Raw genomic sequence first — 26305 nt, 5'->3', positions numbered from 1 at the left:
AAATGTTTTTTTTTTTTTTTTTTTTTTACTGCTATAAAAAGCAGGGGGGGGAGGGGGAGGGGAGAATCCACGATGCTCCATTTAGCCACTTTGACGCTATGTGTGATAAGGCAGAATTGCAAAACAAACTATACATTTTCAGAAAAAATGCTCACTTCAAAGAAAAATACATACGAAGGAGTGGAAAAATTTACCTTTCTCCTTGGGCTTTTCATCATCTATTTCAATCTGAGCGTTTAGCAAGTCTGACACCAAGATTTCAATTGATGTATATATTTCTCTTGTAGCCTCCAGTTTTTTTCTCATTGCCATCTTTATGTCCTCGAAATTGAAACCCATTTTTTGGGCACCAGTCACCAATGGATTCTTCATTAATTCACTATCTAAAGAGATACATTTCTTTTAGTTGCTGCCAAAACCAGAATATCAAGTGTGCTTACTTTTACAATTCCAAATAAGAGATACCAATTGGGGACTAATTGGGAAAAGTAGTGGCACAAAAAAAAGTTTCATGGCAAATTAGCAGATTTGTTGCTTTTGTTTCTCTGATTTTGTATAATAGACATATAGGTAGAAAACAACCAACAAAATTGAGAATATAGAGGTAGAAAATTGGAAAAGGGAGCCCATCTGTAAACGGCCAAAGCTTTAAAACTAGATATATTTTGGGTGGAAAGCTAGATTCTGATATAAATGTAAGAATTCTTATCACCTTTAAAGGCGAAAAAACGTATCATGGTGGAGTGCTTTCTTTTACTAGCTGCACAGCAGACGATTATGTATGACACAGGTAACCAATTGATAGGATATAATAGGTATGAGTGCTATAAACTTCAGATCTACGCCATCAGACTAAGAAATGAGGCTGAACGCACAACGATAAGATTTCTGGTTTCATCTTTTGAACGACAAACTACTGGAAGATTGCGAAACCGTGAGGGTGCCAGCATCCATTTCACTTCCAGCATCAGAGAGAGGGAAAAAGGAGCCATAATGTGAGGAAACTTTGTAAGGCATTTCACTCTCGATATAACTATTTGATCATCAGTGTTTTTAACTGTATGTCTGTTTATAAAGGTCTTTTACAATAGTGCACACTTTGAATGCCATGTCAATCTAATGTTAGTGGATAACTGTATGCATATAAAGCGTGAAATGTCCACAAAAGTTTGAACATTTAGATGCCATACGTAAACAGTATACATACCAGCAGGTAAAGTAGGAGTATTTTCTGCACATGCCGCCTACAGGGAAAGAAAACCAGATACAACAATTACTATTAGATGTATTGAAAGACAATGAACTATGTAAGTGCACTGGTCAACTAAAATTGGCTGAGCATCTTAGGAAATGCGTTTTGTAAACACCTGTTGTGACAAGGATCACTGGGATAGGGATTTTAATTATACAGTTTTATTAAGTATGCTCTACAATTTGAAAGACTGGCACCATATAAAACAGAACATGGAAGGTAGTGGAATGACACAATGATTCCATCCTACTTTTCTTGTAATCTCTTACTGGATGTGCCTGGAGAAATGTATTTTCAATTGTGTCAAGTTCTATTAATTTACATTTTGGCTAACCAAATCGTTTTGCATATGTTATTTCTACATAAAGCAATAAACACTAAAACAACATAAAAGCATGATCACTGAAAGTCAGCCATCTTTTTTTTCCTCCTACACGTACTCAGTAGTATCCCTGAGTATCCACCCTTCCTTGGCTTTATTTCTCTGTTATATACTATTCTGCATGTATAGTATAGTGAGTTTATAAAGCTATGTGAAAGCATATGGTGCTATAGTGACACTCCATTGCCCAAATACAAATAAAAAAAAGTTAAATAAAAATCACTATTTAATAGATATAACCCAAATCAAAACACGCATGGATTTGACTAGGCACGCTTATGGGACTTAACAGACACAGATAAGACGTGTATCGGGCATGCCTTCTTAGGCAACTCAAACAGGGTGCACATCACATGAACAGCCTTCCTGCAAGGGTCCAATATTAAAAGCCATGCATGGCTGAATCTGCACATAACAGCATTGTTCACAATATGTATTAACAAAGAGCATGTGCAGCACATGTCCATTACACTAGTGGCCTTCTTTCTCAGAGATTAACAGGAGAGAAGAACGGCATAGGAGCCATTTATCTCTAAGAGAGGAAGCAGACTGGCTGGAACTAACAGCTACTTTGTGGTTTATTTCTGACAATATGTGCATGATACGGATATCCAAAAGCTAAAACAATTACTTTGTTTTTAATCATGAGAAGAAGATGCAGATTTTCTTTTGTATGTATAATCCATGTAAAATAATGGAGAGTAAAACCTGGAGTCTTAAAAGAACACTCAATACATTGTAACTGCTTCAACACACTGAAATGTGGGTACTGTGTGGAGTCTCCTGATGCCATCCTTTTATTCAGTGTTAAATTGTTTTAAATTGATTATCGATAAATGAGTGTCCCTAACAGCCACTTTGCTCTCTGTGCTATTCAGGTTAATGAGGAAGCAACAGGCCGAGCATCAATGGCCGATAATGAATGTCTGAGAGTGTTCAATTATTAATTTATCTCAGTCTATCACAGCGCCCAATATTGGCAAGCATAATCTTCGAATTAGCCATGCCTCCAGTAGGAGCCGGCGGACCCTTATTCAGTGATAAACTGTTAGAAAATAGTTTCATTCTGATATATGGGATGGCTTCAGAGGAATGATGATCCCTGCTAAAAGAAAATGATGATGATGGTTACAAAAATAAATATATTACAAAAACTTACCATCTTCTTTTCCAAGGGTCGCATTAGCTGGATGGTATTTATAAAATGCTGGCCCTTTTTTTCTATGAGAAATTTGCACCTGCCAAAAAAGAAAAAAAAAAAAAGTCATGAAAAAAATATTATTGGGATGTAAAAGCATTTAAAAACAACAACAACAACAACAACAACACCACAATTTTATAAAGAAAGTGACAGATTTCTCAAGTGCATATGTCTGCATGCATAATATAGTGAGTTTATAAAGCTGTGTTAAGGCATATGGTGTAAAAGGGACACTCCACTGCCCAAATACAAAAAAAAAAAATTATACATGTAATCATTGGGGGTATATCTAAAAACAGCTTACAAAAGATCTATTGTAAGCACCCAAAGAAAGCCCTCCACTTCTTTTCCAGCCCTTCTTTTCCAAGGCAGGTGTTCTGAGCAATTGCTGCCTCTTGAGTTTAGCTCCACTGAGCAAACCGAACCAGGAAGTAACAGGACTGGTCGACTGATTGAAAGTCAATGGGGGCGTAACAAGGTTTGTTTATGGAAGCATCAATTCCTATTGAAATCTGCACTTTTTGTAAAAAACAAACAAAAAAAAACGCAATCTTCAAACCAAAGTGCTTTAGCTATTTGGAATTAAGTTGTAATGATGCCAGCAGGTCCCTGGCACTGGCTTACCCTTAGGGCTAAAATGGTTACGAATGTTTTTTACCCAATGTCTTTAATCCAGCGCCATTTAGTTCTGCCCAAGCCGATCACTTCTCTTGGTGATTCTTGAAACAGGAAGCCTCCGATAGGGGCACCACTGATTGACTGAGAGCATCAGCAGACGCTCTAAGGCAATCAGTAGCTCCCGACTCACAAAGCGGCTTGTGAAACACACTTATTTCTCAAGTCATTTTTATGAATGGGGCAACGGATTGGCTTAGTGACTGACACTCTTAGCCAATCAGCGGCGCAACTCTCAGCAGCGAGCCTCAGCTCTACTATCAGGCATATCAGGCTGACTAGACTACTGTCACGGAAGTCATACCCCAACACGCAGGAAAGAGGAAACCCACAAAAGGTGGATCCAAAAGATGTATTACCGAGCCTTAGAATGGCCAGACTTAACGTATTATACAATAAGAAACAGGGTCAAGATAAATCAAGGACAGGATAACAGAAATACTCAGAGTCAACACAAAGCCGGGTCAGGATACCAGAAATCACAAGTGAAATACGAAGCAGAGGTCAGGATACCAGAAATCACGGGTCAAATACAAAGCCGAGGTCAAACACAGGAAATCACAAGGGAATTTCTAGGAGCACTAAATGAGGATCTAACAGAAACCACGATAGGGCAATGAATGGTGGCTAAAACAAGCCTTAAATAGGCCTACCTATGTTCTGATAGGTCCACGTCATCACTGCGATCCAAAACAGATTAAGAGTGGGCGTGACATCCACATCAATTGATAGATGTCCTGCTGCGCGGTTCGGCCAGATTGTGCGGCAGGAGGAGGTCTGCATGAATCGAGGGAGGTGAGTCTCCCTCAGTGTGCCGCACAGTCACGTGAAGAGGTCGGAACGCGCGGCAGGAGGAGGTCTGCGCAGCTCGGCGGAGGTAAGTAATGCCACAACTACAGAGGACCCTCCTTACTAATGCTCCTGATACTTATATTTCCCTACCAGCAACCTTGAGCTCCACATTATAAGAAGTAAAAACAGATGCCCCCTGCAGAAAATGCGCCTGTAGGCAGATGCCTATATGCCTAACGGCAAATCTTGCTGTAGTCCTTCTACAGTTTTTGACGAGAGAGGATTAATTGGACATGTGTATATTTATGGCATCACATGTGGACCTGCTCAGACATTTCTGATGAGGCTACCTGTACTGCAATCTGGTAATGATAGTACAGCTTTGGGCAGCTGTTTTCATTTATTAATTAATGAGCAAGCTGCGTAAAGCTTCCCCATTAATTGATAAATAAATGTAAAAAAGTAAGGCCAGCGAATGTCCAGTGTGAAAATATGAGAATGGCAAGTATACAAAAAGAAAAAAATGCTTAAGTGTAAAAAAAATGTACTATGCAAACCATTTTTAAAACCCAGCACACTATGACTAGTGATGCACCAAAATGTTCGGCCGAAATGGGCCTATCCCTATCAAATCTGCGGAAAGGTAAAAAAAATTAAAAACATTTAATTTTTTTTTTCATATTTTTGATTTTTGTAGTGCATAGTTTAACAGACATGCTTGCATTAACAATTCAGATGATTATATATCACAAGGCAAGATAGTAATGATAACGTGAAAAGTCTAGAATACTGCACTTGGGACGGGACAGGGGAGGGGGGGGGAGAAAACAACACTATGGGACAGGGGAGGGGGGGGAGAAAACAACACTATGGGACAGGGGAGGGGGGGAGAAAACAACACTATGGGACAGGGGAGGGGGGAGAAAACAACACTATGGGACAGGGGAGGGGGGGAGAAAACAACACTATGGGACAGGGGAGGGGGGGAGAAAACAACACTATGGGACAGGGGAGGGGGGAGAAAACAACACTATGGGACAGGGGAGGGGGGAGAAAACAACACTATGGGACAGGGGAGGGGGGGGAGAAAACAACACTATGGGACAGGGGAGGGGGGGAGAAAACAACACTATGGGACAGGGGAGGGGGGGGAGAAAACAACACTATGGGACAGGGGAGGGGGGAGAAAACAACACTATGGGACAGGGGAGGGGGAGAAAACAACACTATGGGACAGGGGAGGGGGAGAAAACAACACTATGGGACAGGGGATGGGGAAAAAACACTGTGACAGGGGATGGGGAAAAAACACTATGTGACAGGGGATGGGGAAAAAACACTATGTGACAGGGGATGGGGAAAAAACACTATGTGACAGGGGATGGGGAAAAAACACTATGTGACAGGGGATGGGGGGAACACTATGGGACAGGGAAGGAGTTAGAAAAGAACACTATGGGACAGGGGAGGGATTAGAAAAGAACACTATGGGACAGGGGAGGGGGGAGAAAACAACACTATGGGACAGGGGAGGGGGGGAGAAAACAACACTATGGGACAGGGAAGGAGTTAGAAAAGAACACTATGGGACAGGGGAGGGATTAGAAAAGAACACTATGGGACAGGGGAGGGGGGAGAAAACAACACTATGGGACAGGGGAGGGGGGAGAAAACAACACTATGGGACAGGGGAGGGGGGAGAAAACAACACTATGGGACAGGGGAGGGGGGAGAAAACAACACTATGGGACAGGGGAGGGGGAGAAAACAACACTATGGGACAGGGGAGGGGGAGAAAACAACACTATGGGACAGGGGAGGGGGGAGAAAACAACACTATGGGACAGGGGAGGGGGAGAAAACAACACTATGGGACAGGGGAGGGGGAGAAAACAACACTATGGGACAGGGGAGGGGGAGAAAACAACACTATGGGACGGGGGGGGAGAAAACTATGGGACGGGGGAAGAACACTATGGGGCAGGGGATGGGGGAAAAAAATACTATGTGACAGGGGATGGGGAAAAAACACTATGTGACAGGGGATGGGGAAAAAACACTATGTGACAGGGGATGGGGAAAAAACACTATGTGACAGGGGATGGGGAAAAAACACTATGTGACAGGGGATGGGGAAAAAACACTATGTGACAGGGGATGGGGAAAAAACACTATGTGACAGGGGATGGGGAAAAAACACTATGTGACAGGGGATGGGGGGGGAAACACTATGTGACAGGGGATGGGGGGGGAAACACTATGGGACAGGGAAGGAGTTAGAAAAGAACACTATGGGACAAGGGAGGGATTAGAAAAGAACACTATGGGACAGGGGAGGGATTAGAAAAGAACACTATGGGACAGGGAGGGATTAGAAAAGAACACTATGGGACAGAGGAAGGATTAGAAAAGAACACTATGGGACAGGGAGGGATTAGAAAAGAACACTATGGGACAGGGAGGGATTAGAAAAGAACACTATGGGACAGGGGAAATACTATGGGACTGGGGAGGAGAACACAAAAAAAGAGGGAGGGGAGAGAAACACTAGGGGGGGGGGGAGAGGAACATTAAGCAGGGGGAGGGGCCACTAAGGGAGAAGGGAAGTTTTTCATATTAGATTAATTAAATTAATTAAAAAGTCTAATATTAATAAAATTATAGGGGGAAAAAAACAAACTTTTAAAAAATCATTTGGGGGGAAAAAGTCATTTTCGGTTTTCGGCCAAGGGCATCCTGAAGTTTCGGTTTCATCCCAGAATTTTCATTTCGGTGCATCCCTAACTATGACCTTAATGTAATATATCCAAGGAGCAAACAAACATGTTGCAGTGATAGAACCATCATCCACCCACATGCTGATAAGACTGGATGGAGTTGTTTAAAGGAAAACTTCCACCCCATAACAACTTAAAGGACCACTATAGTGCCAGGAAAACAAACTTGTTTTCCTGGCACTATAGTGCCCTGAGGGTGCCCCCACCCTCAGGGTCCCACTCCCGCCAGGCTGAAGTTGGAGGAAGGGGTTAAAACACTCCCCTTTCTCCAGCGCCAGGCTCCCTTGGTGCTGGGGACTCTCCTCCTTCTTTGGACGTCATCGGCTGAATGCGCATGCGCGGCCAGACCCACGCGCGCATTCAGTCAGTCCATAGGAAAGCATTCTCAATGCTTTCCTATGGACACTGGCGTCTTCTCACTGTGAAAATCACAGTGAGAAGCGCGGAAGCACCTCCAGCGGCTGTCAATGAGACTGGATGGATTAACCCTAATGTAAAGATAGCAGTTTCTCTGAAACTGCTATATTTACAGCAGATGTAAACATAGCAGTTTCTCTGAAACTGCTATGTTTACAGCAGGCAGGGTTAATCCTAGATAGACCTGGCACCCAAACCACTTCATTAAGCTGAAGTGGTCTGGGTGCCTATAGTGGTCCTTTAATATCAATGTTTATATGGGGTCAGTAGGGTATGTTTTCTGTCTTACCTCCAAGGGCTAAACAGTTTTCCAACAGTGGTTCCCTAGAATCTGACACTTCTGACTCCTTTTCTACCTTATTTACGGCTACCGCATTGTTTTTACTGACCATTCAATTTAAATATGTATACACGAAATAGAGCATTTAAAATCAACATTTAGAGTATTACAAAAATATACAGTTAAAGGAACTCTCCAAGCGCCACAACCACCACAGCTTGCTATAATTAATATGGAGCCATAAGTGCCCTGGCACTCCCTCACTGCATTTATTGTAAGGAGTAAACTATTTTTGACTTCTTAGCTGAAGTCCGCTAGGCTCCTCTCCCTGCCTCCACAACCACCTGTCGAGAGCCGAAAGGTCCTCAGCAATAGTTTTCCTTTAACAGAAAAGGTATTTGGTTGTAACATCATTGTTAACAAGGGGTTTTCCTGCTTACAAAGGTTAAGAATGGATATGATGATTACTTTTAACATTTGAGTACCTAAGGTGCAAGTATGCATTTTTTTTTTAATTACATTTAAGCTTGCAGTGCCACAACAGCCAGAACAAGCACGTTTCAAGACACAGACAAAGTAGTGTGCAATTTTTTTTTTGTTTACATCTCATCTCTCTCAAACTGTTAAAAACACTGAACAACAATGCTCAGACTCTTCTAGTAAAGCCAGACACAGGTATCTGTCTTACCCTGGATACCATTTTGCATGTTCTTCCCATGGATCTTCTTTAAGCTTCCAGTCTTTTAATACTCCACCACAACAATAGCATTTTGTTACATCTCTTTCACCTGCAAGAAAAAAACAGAACATACATGAAATCATGGCTTATTTACATACTCTTTTAAAAGGAACTGTCACTTCCTTAATTTTAGCACAAACTGAAACAATAACTATATATATATTTTTAAAATTCTTACTAGTTTCTTTATTTTTAAAATTTACATGTTTTGCCAAGCAAAGGAATGAGGAACTGACACTTGTTTGTAGGTGGCACGTCCTCCTTAAACATTTTTCACTTCTACTAGACAGTGCGCATACCTGGATGAGGAATTGCATACATATTCAATATCCTTTTTTACAATAAAGACATAAACTACAGAATTATGAAAATTAATAAAACCCTTATGCCATTAAAGTATTGGAGACTTGAGGCTATACAAGATTCCTATCCTTACACGTTTACATGTACCAGCTACTTTTGGTTCCTCCTTTTTCAATGTGGTTTTAGAATAGAAGTTCTGCAATTCTTGACTTTTTGTCAATGAACATATCAGACACGCGAGGGACCAAAGCTAAATGAATGAAAGGGATAACCCTTTCAGGCAAAAAAAATAAAAATAAAAAAAACCACCACAAAAGACCAAATATTCTAATTAATGATTTCAAATTTAGCTTATGCCACCTGTAGAGTCTAGTCATTTCCACAAGCATTTAAATTTTTTCCCCTCAAAACTGAATGAGATTCCGTACTAGCCTGCATTGCACAGCACAAGCGATTCATGTTCACATGAATTACAAAATGACCAAGCAGCCACTTGAAAATCTAAATTAAAGCGACTGTCACATGTGAGTATTTTATAAAAAGATATAATCTTTATGAAATACTCATGCTGACTGTGTTGAAATGTATTAAAAATCCATGGCAATCCAATGATACCATAAGGCAGGTTGGAGACTACTTTGTCTTATAGGAAGGTCCGAGATTGACAAAAGGCGGAGCTCTGCAGTCAACTTCTGTCCAATCCCAGCAGACATCACAAGTGACGGCTTTGGGATTAAGGCACTTTCTCACTCATTCCGCCTTGGACCCTCAGTAGACTTCAATGTTGTACTCTTGTGCATGCACATGAGTACAGCACTGACATTCTCCAGGCAGATGAAGTACCAGTAGTCAAAGAATTTATTCAGGAAGAAGCTGGAGACAGACATAAGGGACAGCTTTACATAAGTAAACCCAACTTTTACTGCTCCCCGCGGCCACCAGACCCTAACCGGAGATCATATCTTTGGGGTCTTTGCAAAATATGCAAAGATACCCAAAAGTGACAGATCTGCTTTAAAACTATGGAAGGATGGACTGTTTTAATGTGTACACAATTTTGGTAGTGAAGTGTTTGGAGAGAAATAATTACCTTTTTAGTGCTTGGAAATTCTTTTTTTACTGACCATCAAATGCTACTGTAACATATACCAAAGTGAGGCTTCCAGCAAAGCGAGTAAAAAATAAAAATCACATCTTGGTACCTTTATCAAAGTGCACAAACAGTGTTTATTCTAATCTGGGCACCTCCTTCCCTTAATGCAGGGCAGGCCGAACTAAGAGAAACATGTACAGAATGCAAATGATTTACAAGTGCCCCAAAGTGCGCAACATTTTTAACGAAGGACATACTGTTCAAAGCAGACAATGACCAATAAACACAATGCCTGAATATAACTCCAGACTACAGGGCGCCACAACCACTAGAGTATATATAAATGCCAAACAATGAAGAAATAACAATGGGTGGAAATCCAAACAATCCACTTTATTGTAAAATATAACCTGCGCAATATATGCAGGAAAAAACAATATAAAATATTAACAGCCAAATTGGCCAAGAACCCCTAAGGACAGCAGCTATAAACTCACAGAAGCCTTTAAGTGTAATAAGGTGCCAAGTGCTAAAGTGCAAACAATGCAAAGTGCTTGATGTAACTTCAAAAAATGGACACCAATACTGAACAATAAAGTGCTTACAGGAGACAGAAAAAACTGCTGTGCCGAAAGTGCAGGGATCTTGTGGGTGCTCAACGCGTTTCGTCGATCTCGACTTCCTCAGGAGCTTGCTGGGTGTGCACTGGTCCTCTTCTTCTTTTAAATCTGCCGGTCCGGCCGCCATTCCCCGGTTGCGCATGCGCAGATCGCGCCGTACGTGCCATCACACGTAATGACGCACGGCCGGTCGATGTGCGCATGCGCAAACCAAGCTGGAACGCAAAAACAACTTTATGTATACTTTACACAGCCGCATGACGAGCAGCCCGAATTAATCGAGCGCTCGATGTGGATGCGGTCTGAATTTACAGACCTGCCTATCATGCAATCCTTAAAAAATACACAAGATTGGCAAATTAGAGCATGCAAATAGGACCATGGGCACTGGGATTTGGCTAATGGGGCCAAAATGAAATTAAATTGATATGCAGGCGCTCTGCAGATATATATTATGAAAATTAAAAAAATTATAAAAGCAGATATATATTATGAAAATTTAAAAAATTATAAAAGGAGGATCTAAACTTAAAAAAGGAAAATAGTGAGTACTAAAAAAGGGACATATAAAAAGGACAATCAGGTTCATTTGCATTGCTAGAGACGCAATATACAGATTACATATGTATATGAATAAGGCTAACAGAGGAATCTAATATTAACCAGATGTAACTGACACTGAGATACTTCAATATGTCAGTATGGTGTGACAAAGATACGGAGGATTTCAAAAGAGATACAAACGGTTCTAAACAAAGTTTTTTGGCATAATACATACATACATAAAACGGTAAAAGATGAACACTGGGGCATCTCTTAAAAAATAGTAATGATAATAACGATTATTACATTAGAAAATGTGAGTATTTGGAGACAACATATTTAGTATTCCAAACTTTGAACCATAAAATTTAAAGATTCTAAAGCATTTCAGAAATTCCAAAAGTAGAGAGAGATATAGATAAGGTGCACAATACATCGAAAAATGCATCCGAATACATAGAAAAGTAATAAAAATTGATAAAAAATGATAAAATGACCCATATATACTGGAAAGAGAGAAAAGGTAGACGATGATCTTATAGGGTCCCAAAGGTTTCCCAAGCTTGATTAACATCTCGTCCTTCACTTCGACAACCGGGACCAAATGGAGAAACAGAACACAGTGGGTTAATATAAATATAAACAACATGCCAATTTAATCAATAAAGACAAGTATATCGAGATCAGTGTTAAGGCCAGAGGGAACTGATGACTTCATTTTATAAATCCACTCGGTTTCCCTCATGGCTAGCATCTTCTCAGTATTTCCCCCTCTCCAATGTGGTATAACCAAATCGATCCCGATACATATAAAATCTTCCCAATTAAAAACATCACAAGTGGTACAGTGTTTCGGGACACTATGTTTCATATTCTTATTGTTAATTCCATAAAAATGTTCCCGTATTCTCACATGTAGTGCCCTGATGGTCCGTCCTATGTACTGGATACCACATTTGCATTGCAATAAATATACAACATTCTTACTTTGACAATTGATAAAATGTTTGATCTTAAAAACCTCTTTTGTAACTGAGCTTCTAAATTCCGTGGTTTTACTTGTCTGAAATTTACAGGTGCTACACCTTCCACATTTAAAAAAGCCTTTAGGTTTTTTGGATAAAAAATGGTCGTTCCCTTTCCCCTCTTTAGGTAATATGCTAGGTGCTAAAATGTTTTTTAAACTATTATTTTTCTTGTACAGCACTTTTGGTCTTGATGGTAAAACCTTTTTTAAAAACTGATCTTGTAATAGGATGGGCCAATTTTTCCTGATGGAACGTTCTATTAGATTTGCCCTACCATTATATTTGGTAAGGAAGGCGAATTCGAAATCATTCTTGTGACCTCTACTAGTCATATTTCTTTTCCCATTTCCATTTCTATTTTCATTTCTGTCCTTATCTCGCAGGAGGTTATTTCTTTGGAGTCCTTCTACTTCCTGTTGTGTTCTAGATAAAAGGTCATCAGGATAATTTCTATCATAAAATTTCTTATTTAAAATCTGTACTTGTTGTTTAAAATCGTTTTGATCAGTACAGTTTTTAAAAATCCTCATGTGTTGTCCTTTTGGAATGTTCGTTAACCAGTTACGGTTGTGACAACTAGAGAATTCAATGAACCCGTTCCCATCAGTGGGTTTAAAATAAGTCTTACTTTTGACTTTCCCGTCTTTCACAAATAGAGTAAGATCTAAAAAATTAATATGAGTATCATGGATCTCTTCAGTGAATTTCAACCCATATTCATTAGAATTAATAAAAGATAAAAATTCATCTAAAACACCTCTCTCTCCTTTCCAAATAATTAAAACATCGTCTATATATCGTCTCCAATGTACCAGGTTCGCACCGAATGGATTGTTCTGCCAAATATTCTGGAGTTCCCAGTCTGCCACAAAAATATTGGCATAACTCGGTGCGAACCTGGTACCCATCGCTGTTCCACACGTTTGAAGGTAATAAGTCCCTTCAAACCAGAAAAAGTTGTGGAACAGGATGAATCGTATAAGGTCTAGAATAAAAACAGTTTGATCAGTGTTCATCTCAGGGTCTTTCATTAAAATTCTATGAATGGCATCTATACCCTTTTCATGATCTATAACTGTGTATAAGGATGCTACATCCACAGTCACCCAGAGATATTCATCATGCCACTTAAAATCCTCAAATTCTCTTATGATCTGTGTGGAATCTTTGACGTACGATTTTGTCTGTGTCACATATTTTTGGAGAAAAAAATCAATGTATTGAGAGACATTACTCGTCATTGAACCAATCCCACTGATGATGGGCCTCCCTGGTGGGGATATTTGGCATTTATGTACCTTTGGCAGGTAATAAAAAACGGCTGTTTTGGGGGATGAGATATACAGGTAATCAAATTCACCCTTGTCAATAATCCCTTTATCATGACCCTTATATAAAATGTCGTGCAGTTTCTTTTTAAAAACACATGTAGGGTTACTCTTCAGGACTTTATATGTATTGGTGTCTCCCAATATTCTCTGGGACTCCTTCATGTAATCGTCCCTGTTTAAAACTACAATACTCCCCCCTTTGTCCGCCTGTCTAATAACTAACTCTCGATTCTCTTTTAGTTGTTTCAGTGCCGATTTCTCCTTTCTTGTCAGATTCTCTTTTTTCTTTTTCGCCGAGATTTTCTCAAAATCTCGCATGATCATCTCGCTAAACACCGGGATATGATCCCCCTTCTCCCAAGTTGGAAAAAACTTTGATTTATGTTTAAGACCTGAATGAATGGTTTCTGGTATTATGTGTTCCGTGTCTGCCAATGTCACATCCGTATTAGAATTATCTACAGTGATCCCAGGAATTGGTTCAGTTCCCTTCTTTTTTTCAAAAAATCTCTTAATTGTTAATTTCCTCAAAAATTTTTGAGTATCAATGAACAATTCAAAAAGGTTTGGTTCAACTTGTGGGGCAAATTTCAACCCTTTGTTTAAGACACTTAATTGTTCTGAACTTAAAGTCATTTTCGATAGGTTCAGGATGCCCTCGCCACTAGGTATTTGGGTTAATCGGTCATTTCCCCCTCCTCTACATCCCCTAATCCTCCTGTGGCCCCCAATAGTTTCCTTTTCTTTGGGGGTGTCTGGATGGTCTGAAGGGGGGAAAACCTGTTTCTGTGGGACCGGGCATTCTGATTCCTCAAATAATGGTCTCTTGGTCGGTTTTCTAAAAAAACATCCTGTTGACTAGACCTGTCCCTTATTCTTTTATTGGTGGTATTATCTTGTGTTACTTTTCTTCTTACTACCCTATCTGGATCCTCAAAGTTCCTACCTATCTTTGGTTTCATAGACATATTGTGTGTATCATACCCTTTTCGGGCCACTGTGGGTTTTCCAGGGGTAATGTATGTTTCATACCTTTTCTTAACTCCCACCACCCACCCATTTACTGTATCTGTTTACTATACCTTCTTAGGTATTGAATTCACTCTTTTAGGGTGTGTAGGAGGTGTTTGTGCACTTTATTCTGATCCAGTCAAGCTTGCCCTAGATTAGTGGCTATGGCCTATTGTAGGCTTATGACCACCACTATAAGGGATGCTAGGAACAAGCGTGTTGAAAGCCTTTTCTCAAGAAAAGAAACTACTATGAGCCAGGCTGTGAATAATTTTTCATTTCAGAAATTAGAGAGACTGGCAGAGAAAGAGGTTAAAAAATGGTGGGAGATTAAATATCTCCAGCAATATCTAAAACTGGGGATCATACCAAGAGGACTGAGAATTGAAAAAGAACCGGCCTTTGGTCATGATAGCCCAAGTTTTATGGAAAAATGGAATAACGCCTTAGATAAATGTTCAAATCAACTAATGGGAATACTGGTGGAATACCAGGAGGACTGTTTGAAAACGATTGAGGAGGAAATCCATTTGGTAGAATCCGAGATCAATAAAGCATTTGATGAGGAGACTATTAGGGATAACAGCAAATTGCTAAATAAGAATGTAGAGAAACTAGAGGAGAGGATTTTAAATACTAAAGAAAATAAATTGAGTAGGGATAAGGAGGATTACAAGAAAGGCATACAAAGGACGTGGAGAAAAAATAACAGGTTTATGGGTCCCAATGGTAGGAATCTACGGGAAAATAGATCCCAGCAGTTTAATCAGGGAGTTAAGAAAAGGTATGAAACATACATTACCCCTGGAAAACCCACAGTGGCCCGAAAAGGGTATGATACACACAATATGTCTATGAAACCAAAGATAGGTAGGAACTTTGAGGATCCAGATAGGGTAGTAAGAAGAAAAGTAACACAAGATAATACCACCAATAAAAGAATAAGGGACAGGTCTAGTCAACAGGATGTTTTTTTAGAAAACCGACCAAGAGACCATTATTTGAGGAATCAGAATGCCTGGTCCCACAGAAACAGGTTTTCCCCCCTTCAGACCATCCAGACACCCCCAAAGAAAAGGAAACTATTGGGGGCCACAGGAGGATTAGGGGATGTAGAGGAGGGGGAAATGACCGATTAACCCAAATACCTAGTGGCGAGGGCATCCTGAACCTATCGAAAATGACTTTAAGTTCAGAACAATTAAGTGTCTTAAACAAAGGGTTGAAATTTGCCCCACAAGTTGAACCAAACCTTTTTGAATTGTTCATTGATACTCAAAAATTTTTGAGGAAATTAACAATTAAGAGATTTTTTGAAAAAAAGAAGGGAACTGAACCAATTCCTGGGATCACTGTAGATAATTCTAATACGGATGTGACATTGGCAGACACGGAACACATAATACCAGAAACCATTCATTCAGGTCTTAAACATAAATCAAAGTTTTTTCCAACTTGGGAGAAGGGGGATCATATCCCGGTGTTTAGCGAGATGATCATGCGAGATTTTGAGAAAATCTCGGCGAAAAAGAAAAAAGAGAATCTGACAAGAAAGGAGAAATCGGCACTGAAACAACTAAAAGAGAATCGAGAGTTAGTTATTAGACAGGCGGACAAAGGGGGGAGTATTGTAGTTTTAAACAGGGACGATTACATGAAGGAGTCCCAGAGAATATTGGGAGACACCAATACATATAAAGTCCTGAAGAGTAACCCTACATGTGTTTTTAAAAAGAAACTGCACGACATTTTATATAAGGGTCATGATAAAGGGATTATTGACAAGGGTGAATTTGATTACCTGTATATCTCATCCCCCAAAACAGCCGTTTTTTATTACCTGCCAAAGGTACATAAATGCCAAATATCCCCACCAGGGAGGCCCATCATCAGTGGGATTGGTTCAATGACGAGTAATGTCTCTCAATACATTGATTTTTTTCTCCAAAAATATGTGACACAGACAAAATCGTACGTCAAAGATTCCACACAGATCATAAGAGAATTTGAGGATTTTAAGTGGCATGATGAATATCTCTGGGTGACTGTGGATGTAGCATCCTTATACACAGTTATAGATCATGAAAAGGGTATAGATGCCATTCATAGAATTTTAATGAAAGACCCTGAGATGAACACTGATCAAACTGTTTTTATTCTAGACCTTGTACGATTCATCCTGTTCCACAACTTTTTCTGGTTTGAAGGGACTTATTACCTTCAAACGTGTGGAACAGCGATGGGTACCAGGTTCGCACCGAGTTATGCCAATATTTTTGTGGCAGACTGGGAACTCCAGAATATTTGGCAGAACAATCCATTCGGTGCGAACCTGGTACATTGGAGACGATATATAGACGATGTTTTAATTATTTGGAAAGGAGAGAGAGGTGTTTTAGATGAATTTTTATCTTTTATTAATTCTAATGAATATGGGTTGAAATTCACTGAAGAGATCCATGATACTCATATTAATTTTTTAGATCTTACTCTATTTGTGAAAGACGGGAAAGTCAAAAGTAAGACTTATTTTAAACCCACTGATGGGAACGGGTTCATTGAATTCTCTAGTTGTCACAACCGTAACTGGTTAACGAACATTCCAAAAGGACAACACATGAGGATTTTTAAAAACTGTACTGATCAAAACGATTTTAAACAACAAGTACAGATTTTAAATAAGAAATTTTATGATAGAAATTATCCTGATGACCTTTTATCTAGAACACAACAGGAAGTAGAAGGACTCCAAAGAAATAACCTCCTGCGAGATAAGGACAGAAATGAAAATAGAAATGGAAATGGGAAAAGAAATATGACTAGTAGAGGTCACAAGAATGATTTCGAATTCGCCTTCCTTACCAAATATAATGGTAGGGCAAATCTAATAGAACGTTCCATCAGGAAAAATTGGCCCATCCTATTACAAGATCAGTTTTTAAAAAAGGTTTTACCATCAAGACCAAAAGTGCTGTACAAGAAAAATAATAGTTTGAAAAACATTTTAGCACCTAGCATATTACCTAAAGAGGGGAAAGGGAACGACCATTTTTTATCCAAAAAACCTAAAGGCTTTTTTAAATGTGGAAGGTGTAGCACCTGTAAATTTCAGACAAGTAAAACCACGGAATTTAGAAGCTCAGTTACAAAAGAGGTTTTTAAGATCAAACATTTTATCAATTGTCAAAGTAAGAATGTTGTATATTTATTGCAATGCAAATGTGGTATCCAGTACATAGGACGGACCATCAGGGCACTACATGTGAGAATACGGGAACATTTTTATGGAATTAACAATAAGAATATGAAACATAGTGTCCCGAAACACTGTACCACTTGTGATGTTTTTAATTGGGAAGATTTTATATGTATCGGGATCGATTTGGTTATACCACATTGGAGAGGGGGAAATACTGAGAAGATGCTAGCCATGAGGGAAACCGAGTGGATTTATAAAATGAAGTCATCAGTTCCCTCTGGCCTTAACACTGATCTCGATATACTTGTCTTTATTGATTAAATTGGCATGTTGTTTATATTTATATTAACCCACTGTGTTCTGTTTCTCCATTTGGTCCCGGTTGTCGAAGTGAAGGACGAGATGTTAATCAAGCTTGGGAAACCTTTGGGACCCTATAAGATCATCGTCTACCTTTTCTCTCTTTCCAGTATATATGGGTCATTTTATCATTTTTTATCAATTTTTATTACTTTTCTATGTATTCGGATGCATTTTTCGATGTATTGTGCACCTTATCTATATCTCTCTCTACTTTTGGAATTTCTGAAATGCTTTAGAATCTTTAAATTTTATGGTTCAAAGTTTGGAATACTAAATATGTTGTCTCCAAATACTCACATTTTCTAATGTAATAATCGTTATTATCATTACTATTTTTTAAGAGATGCCCCAGTGTTCATCTTTTACCGTTTTATGTATGTATGTATTATGCCAAAAAACTTTGTTTAGAACCGTTTGTATCTCTTTTGAAATCCTCCGTATCTTTGTCACACCATACTGACATATTGAAGTATCTCAGTGTCAGTTACATCTGGTTAATATTAGATTCCTCTGTTAGCCTTATTCATATACATATGTAATCTGTATATTGCGTCTCTAGCAATGCAAATGAACCTGATTGTCCTTTTTATATGTCCCTTTTTAAGTACTCACTATTTTCCTTTTTTAAGTTTAGATCCTCCTTTTATAATTTTTTAAATTTTCATAATATATATCTGCTTTTATAATTTTTTTAATTTTCATAATATATATCTGCAGAGCGCCTGCATATCAATTTAATTTCATTTTGGCCCCATTAGCCAAATCCCAGTGCCCATGGTCCTATTTGCATGCTCTAATTTGCCAATCTTGTGTATTTTTTAAGGATTGCATGATAGGCAGGTCTGTAAATTCAGACCGCATCCACATCGAGCGCTCGATTAATTCGGGCTGCTCGTCATGCGGCTGTGTAAAGTATACATAAAGTTGTTTTTGCGTTCCAGCTTGGTTTGCGCATGCGCACATCGACCGGCCGTGCGTCATTACGTGTGATGGCACGTACGGCGCGATCTGCGCATGCGCAACCGGGGAATGGCGGCCGGACCGGCAGATTTAAAAGAAGAAGAGGACCAGTGCACACCCAGCAAGCTCCTGAGGAAGTCGAGATCGACGAAACGCGTTGAGCACCCACAAGATCCCTGCACTTTCGGCACAGCAGTTTTTTCTGTCTCCTGTAAGCACTTTATTGTTCAGTATTGGTGTCCATTTTTTGAAGTTACATCAAGCACTTTGCATTGTTTGCACTTTAGCACTTGGCACCTTATTACACTTAAAGGCTTCTGTGAGTTTATAGCTGCTGTCCTTAGGGGTTCTTGGCCAATTTGGCTGTTAATATTTTATATTGTTTTTTCCTGCATATATTGCGCAGGTTATATTTTACAATAAAGTGGATTGTTTGGATTTCCACCCATTGTTATTTCTTCATTGTTTGGCATTTATATATACTCTAGTGGTTGTGGCGCCCTGTAGTCTGGAGTTATATTCAGGCATTGTGTTTATTATGTTTAGAGGTTGAGAGTGACCTCGTGACAGTGGCCTGCCCACACTAGCTTTGTGACTTATTATCACCTCCACCACCCACCCATTTACAGACAATGACCAATGACAAACGTTATGCCGCAATAACATGGCAGGTTCATACGTTCCGGTCATTCCTTTTGTCAAGTCGAGAATGCAAACACCTTTTCAGGAAGAATATTAGCAGGAAGTACAATGATTTAAAAGAGCACTATTGTGTTAGGAATACAAATTTGTATTCCCAACACTATATTATTCTAACAAATACTTTAGTTCAGGTATTGGGTTGTGCAAGTATCTTAGAGCCAAAACCTAAGCAGCTCCATTTTCATTATCAACCATGGAATATAACGAATCAATATGACAATTATTAGCCCAGAAAACCTGACTATTTAGATACTGTTGTACTAATTAAAGGATTACTGCACGCACTATGAACAGGTTAGTGTTTTGAAGTGGTCATGGGGCAAGAACATTTTGTACATGGGTATTAACACAAATTTAAGATAAATAAGTTACATTCTCACCAATGCTATAAAAACCAGCTTTAGCGAGTGCCTCTTTGTTAGTGGAAAACACCCATTGAGCAAAACTATCCAAGCGAGCCTTGTATTGGTTCATGCCTGGATTATCAGTGATTTCAGAACCTTGTCTACTGCTGTTTGATGTTCCACTGGACTCATGGGTCACATTCCCTACGTCTCGACCCAAGACAAAAAAACATTCAGGAAAATGCCTCTTGTGCTCTGTCCATGCTTTATCACTTGGCTCCCAGTTCATTAATTTTCCACCACAACAGAAACATTTCACCTGATCATTGATGCCGGAATAGAAAAGACCTGCAGCGGCAAGCTCTTTTGGTGTTATGCGGACATAATTTGGCCAGTTATGAAATGTTTTCAGTCTATTTTCTTCATCACACATATCTGGGTATTTTGGATATTTGGCTTTGGACTCATCAACAACTCTTCCAGTCCTCAACAAGAAGTCTGAATTGTATACAGAACTGGATACATGCATCACATTGTTAGCTATATCTTGTGAACAATTTCCATCAATGTGTGGATTTGAATTTGGAATAACAGGTACTTGAGTCTGGATGCAATCGCTTGTTACATGAAATCCATTAATGAACTTGCAGTTTGGGGATATTTTCCGATGTTTTCCTATAGCAGTGTCGCCATGTTGCCAACCTTCAACGATTCCTTGACAACTAAAGCACTTGACTCTGTCCTCAATTCCAGTGTAATAAAATCCAGCACGGGCGAGTGCTGGAGCTGAGATTGGGCAGGTGCTTGGGAAATTGGAAAATGATGTCATTCGAGCATGTTCCTCTGCAAACTCCTGTTCCGGTTCCATTTCAAAGTTGGCACTTGACATCTTTGGACAGTTACATGACATGTCCTCGTCAAAGAACTTGTCTAAATGTGGAAAAGAAAAACAATTATTAAGTAATCAAATTAAAATTAATGTATGCAAAAACAAAGAATAATGAGAGGGTGCAACATGTATTAGATCTTCAGTTACAGGAACATGCACACACACACACACACACAATTGAATTTAAAACCTAAAACTGTTAAGCTTAGAACCCATTAATTACTGTTGGTTATATGTGACTTGCACAATATAGAAATTAAATGTACGGTATTCCCTATAAAGAGATCCCAAGTCATATCTGACATTGTGTGTACTTTATCCCACATGGTAGCATGGCCTAACCTTGTTGGTTATCATGAAAAGTAAAGAGTATGTGTATATCAAAAGACAAATAAATACAATTTGTATCGATAGAACAGTACCACTGCATTGCATGTGTTCAGATTGATACCACAGTTTGTGACATCCATATACCACATAGAACAAGAAGAGCTGTCAATTGACAAACCAAAGCATGTTTAAAGGGACAGTGAAACTGTTAATGAAGTGACTTTGGGGCATAGATGCTGCCCCTGCAGTCTTAAAAATAGCACAATTTCAAGAGCACGGTTTACATTTTGCAATGACTTCAACTACTAGTGACTTCTTGAAGACAGCGCATCACAATAAGAGGGGTCAGCGACCAAGTAGGTCTCCAGCTTGTTGTTATGTTGGCTCACCTGAGACCTGCAGGGCAAAACAGGCTCACAGGCTGAGAACTGAACCATGCAATGCGGGTTAGCTCAATGCAAAAACCTTCTGGCTCTCCTGGAGGAGATGAACAGCTCCCATTGGGCCACCGATAAGTTGTCCAACCATTCGCAAACAAACTGACCACTTACCCTGGGAGCGTGCCAGGGCAATCAGGCCACAATAACCACCGTAGCACTTTTTAGTAGTTGTGGTGCTTGGAGTGTTTATTTAAACCTAACTTCTCTGAAACCAGTAGCATCATCCATATCCGATCACCAATTAATTTGTTATTTCAAAATTATTTTGTTTTCACTTAAAAAGGAAGTCTTTCTTTGCTTTTAATTATGTGCACTTACTTACTGTTGTGAAAATGTGAATGTAAAATGTTTCATATGCACTATCAACAAATGTTTCCTATGCCCTATCAACTGTTGTATTCCATTTGCTTTAATATTGATGCTATGATTCATGCGTTGTCATTCACAATAAAAAAAAGTGTTTAAAAAAAAAAAGTTGTCTTCTTGGTTAGGTTTTCAATTAAACGATAACTTAAAGGATCACTATAGGGTCAGGAACACAAACCTGTATTGAATGAATTGAATCAATGAATCTCTATGAGCACAGTTCAGTGTCTGCATGCAGAGGGAGGAGATACTGAATGTTTGGATGCATTTTAGGAAGCCATGACCCAGGAAGGATCTCCAACAGCTATATGAGGAGTGGCCAGTGAAGTTATCACTAGGCTGTAATGTAAACACTGCATTTTCTCTGAAAAGACAGTGCTTTCAGCAAAATGCCTGAAGGTAATGATTCTACTCACCAGAACAAATTCAATAAGCTGTGTGGTATATCACCAAATTAATATAAATATTACACAAGGTTCGTCTACATTAAAAGGTATTTATTTAGAAGACAACAACACAATACTATCACAAACACACAGCCCAGACCCACGGAGCAACAACCCTTTTAAATCTATCAATCTATATAGTAATCCCCTTCCCCACACGTTTGATCTCACCCACGGTTAGGCCTTCACCATCTAGTAATGGCTCACTGCTGCAAGTTCAACATCACATCCACCAAGGAAGAAAAGGAAGCAACAGAGTATAACATGGTTCACCAAGATAGCACATGGCGTCTGCACATCTGCTCAGTAGAACAGCCAAGAAGGAACAGAGAGAAATGAAGATAGAGAGGAGTGGCTATCTCTCTCCTGACTTGTAAAGGTATTGAATTACCTACTTAACATATCAAAGGGTAAAGCTTATCCCCCTGTAAGAAAGATCTACATGAACTTGATCACATGACCCCTGGTCACCATGTTAGTTTGATGACAGAATGTCACCACATTCCCTCACTTTTTCTTCTCTTATGTTGAGCACATTTAAAAATAATAATATTTCCCTCTTATCTATCTAAACTATGAGATCTGAAGTAGGAAAGGGGAGCACAGGAATTAGTGTGAGTGAGATGAGTAAGGTAAAAGAAAACAGTCAAATAGGGGTTGCATCACCCCACATTCCCCCACTTTTTCTTCATCTATGTTGCTCCGTTATCTAGTTATCCCTCTAGTACAAGAGAACCTAGTGGGAGCAAAAACCTGATATACAGGAGAAATTCAACCCACCGTCCCTCCGGAATAGTTCCCTCAGCGACATAAGTTCTCCTGTACTTTCCTATGGCTGTCAATTCACATTTTATACAAATTTGTCAAAAAAACAAAACAAAACAAAAAAAAGAAATTTAGGTCAATGTGTGTGTGTGTGTGTGTTAAATATGTATGTATGTGCAATGTACTAGTGGCAGAGTTTGTAGAGTGTGTAGGACTGGATGTGATATTTGCGGAATTCCATATTCTTAATCCAGTTCCGACTCCTCCCAGAAGGGCTGCAAATATGTCCAGTTTTTCCTGACTCCCTGCTTTGCCTAAACCACTGCCGCCGTTGTTCCGGACACCTTGGAAGAATAGAAGGATTATTAAAATGTAGACTAATCTTTTTAAACTGACTCCCTTATTTGGAGTATCTTCTGCCCGCATTGCCTGTCTCCCATCCCTACTGTGATACAGCTTATACTTATCCATCCTGTAACAAGGATCCACCACAATCTTCTGTTGACACACATCATCATCCTAATGCAGCTTTGCCTTGCTCTGTGGGAACACTAGATCTCATCATTAGAAATGTATAGCTATATGGGAGACTGGAAAACTCAGAGAAAGAATCAAAACAAAAGAAAAACAAACATACATACAGATGTAGAGAGATACAAAAATTATGAGAGTTATTGATTGCTGGGACCCCCCAATTGAACAATCTTTTCCTCCTCTCTCATCTGTTCCCTCAGTGCTTTCACATCTGCCTCCAATCTTTCAGTCTGTCTCTTTAGGTCCCAGTAGTCTCTATTCCCTTCTTTATTCCTCCAATTATCCCAGTCCCGTCTATTGGTCTGATGCTCATCCCATCTATGGTTCCTTCTCCAATTATTCTCCCAATAACTGTTCCTGTTGTTTCTCCGTTTTTCTCCCCAATTGTGATTATCTGTCCTTTTTAGCCTCTCCCAGGTATTTTTATTATTCCAATTATTATTGAGAACCTTAGGCCCCTCCCATCTATTTCTCCAATTCTCTCCCATTACATTACTTCCATTAGCACTGTCCCTATTCCTATGGTCCCTCTGTGGATCTCTCCATCTTTTGTCAAAGTCCTGTTTTGGTCTCCAGTTCTCATTATCCCTCTTGTTCTGGGGTACATCCCACCTCTGGCTTCTCCATTTACCATTTATATCTCTACCAGAGTCAACCTTGAATGTTCTTATGGCTGAAACAGAGAAGGCCTGTTCTGAGGAAGGATGCTTGATCCACCAATTGTCAGCTCTAGTTAGTACCATTTCTAAGTCTGCTAATGTTGGATCAAAAAGCCTCACAAATTCTTGACACTCCCAGGGAAGGGCTTCCATTACTTTAGCAATGTGTTCTGGTGAGCCCAAGACCAGAGGCTGCTGAGGTTGGCGTAGCGTATACCAGAACAATATCCTTTGAGCTACCTCTCTAGGACCATCTGCTGGCCTCATCGTAATATTCGCAATTTCTTTCTCAATGCTGAGTAAATAGAAATTTGTTGCAGCAATTCTTCCTGCCTGATCAGACACACTGTTATTAAATCCAAATAGTCTGCTAGCCAAAGGACCCATAGCATATTCTAACAGTTCTGTCCATTCTTCTAAGTTAAGACCTCCTTTTTTCGCTCTATTTGCTCCCCTCATAAACCAATGTGTAAAGGTGTTAAAGTCGTCAGTTGGCATACTTCCCCACCATTTCTGGAAATTATCTTTGTCTGTGATTGACATAGTCCTTGTCTGTCTAGAGAAGCTAGTAGGCATTTCTCTTACATTAAAATGTTCAGTTATTATTATAGGGGCTTGTGGGACACAATTCACAATTGGCACATTTCCATTGTGTTTTGTTCCCACTACTGGTTCTTTAATAAAATACGACTGGCCTGGGCATACTCTAGGAATCTCCTTATCCCATTTATTTGTGTTTTCTTTAATTTTCATTTTATATTCCATGACTAGGTCTTGGAGTTCAGTGATCTTAGCACTATATGCATCTCTCTGTTGTTCTGTTTCTCTTAACTCCTTTTCCAACCCCTCAATCATTTTGTTTGTTCTTAGGGCAGCTATTTTAAAACAATTTCTTTCATCAAGAGCATCTTCCATTTTATTAGTGGTTACTAAATTAGCTTGCTGCAACTCGAGTACCATGCTTGCCAAACCCCCTATTGCAGCAACAACCGCTTGTGCCACCAAGCTTTTCCTTTTCTTAATATTGCACTTTTTATTAGTAACAATCTGTGTCAAAACATCCATAAAACCTTTATATTTTCCACAATTGGGGCCTGCTGGTTCTGGAAGCTCATATGGTCCACCATGTTTGTCAATGTCATTCTTGAAGTACTCTAGTACTTCTACAGAAAAATACTTAGTACCTAGAAATGACATTTTAAAACTGAGCTCTCCCTGAGTCTTTAACAATGGGATTAATTTAAAAAAAAAACTGAAACTGGCTCCAAAGAGATTAACAAACTCTTGTCTTTTAAGAAAAAAACTTCACAGTTTCAATACAACAAATGCCCACAGAAAGCAACACACAAAACCACCCTTTTGCCTTTGTTTAAGTGCAGTAGGGGGGAGGAGGAGGGAGTTACAAATAAACAGAATGACTTAAAGGAAGAGATGGAAACTGGAAAATACCTGACTGTAACTTCAGCACAATGATAATTCCCAACCATATAACAATTTAACATAGGCACCTTTACTTCATAATATTTACCTCAAATACAAACTGTTCATTTTCTATTAAACACACTCCAGTGTAAAAATGGAAATGTTAACCTGGCTAAACAGTAGCCAACACTCTGTATTAGCCCCAATACCTTTATCATGTAAACACAATGCAAATTATATTTACCTTAGTATGGTGAAGGTAATACTTGCTAATTAACTTCAAAACCAGTAAATTAGCCCAAATTAGCATATTAAAATATAATCGCAAGGCTTGGAGGGTAGGAGTTATACCTAAACTAGATTATTCAAGACATACAAAAAAAGTATAAAGTATGGAAGCCTATAGTGTATTAAAATGCAGGCCTGAAAAAAAATTAAACAT

The 26305-nt window shown here is 39.2% G+C and overlaps 1 protein-coding gene across 1 annotated transcript in view; it reads right to left on the bottom strand.

The window, feature by feature from the left end:
- Positions 1–26305, bottom strand: part of XIAP (X-linked inhibitor of apoptosis) — a 47580-nt gene that overhangs the window by 3082 nt on the left and 18193 nt on the right. The window contains exons 2-6 of the mRNA XM_063432107.1: positions 20049–20942; positions 8465–8564; positions 2794–2872; positions 1208–1244; positions 195–383 (exon numbers count right to left, since the gene is read on the bottom strand). Coding sequence (XP_063288177.1) covers positions 195–383; positions 1208–1244; positions 2794–2872; positions 8465–8564; positions 20049–20922 — 1279 coding nt within the window. The 5' untranslated portion in view covers positions 20923–20942. The remainder of the gene's footprint in view (positions 1–194; positions 384–1207; positions 1245–2793; positions 2873–8464; positions 8565–20048; positions 20943–26305) is intronic.

This window comes from Pelobates fuscus, chromosome 9, assembly GCF_036172605.1.
Source record: "Pelobates fuscus isolate aPelFus1 chromosome 9, aPelFus1.pri, whole genome shotgun sequence".
Classification (NCBI taxonomy): domain Eukaryota; kingdom Metazoa; phylum Chordata; class Amphibia; order Anura; family Pelobatidae; genus Pelobates; species Pelobates fuscus.
The sequence above is the reverse complement of the archived record's forward strand: the minus strand, read 5'-3'. Positions and strand labels throughout refer to the sequence as shown.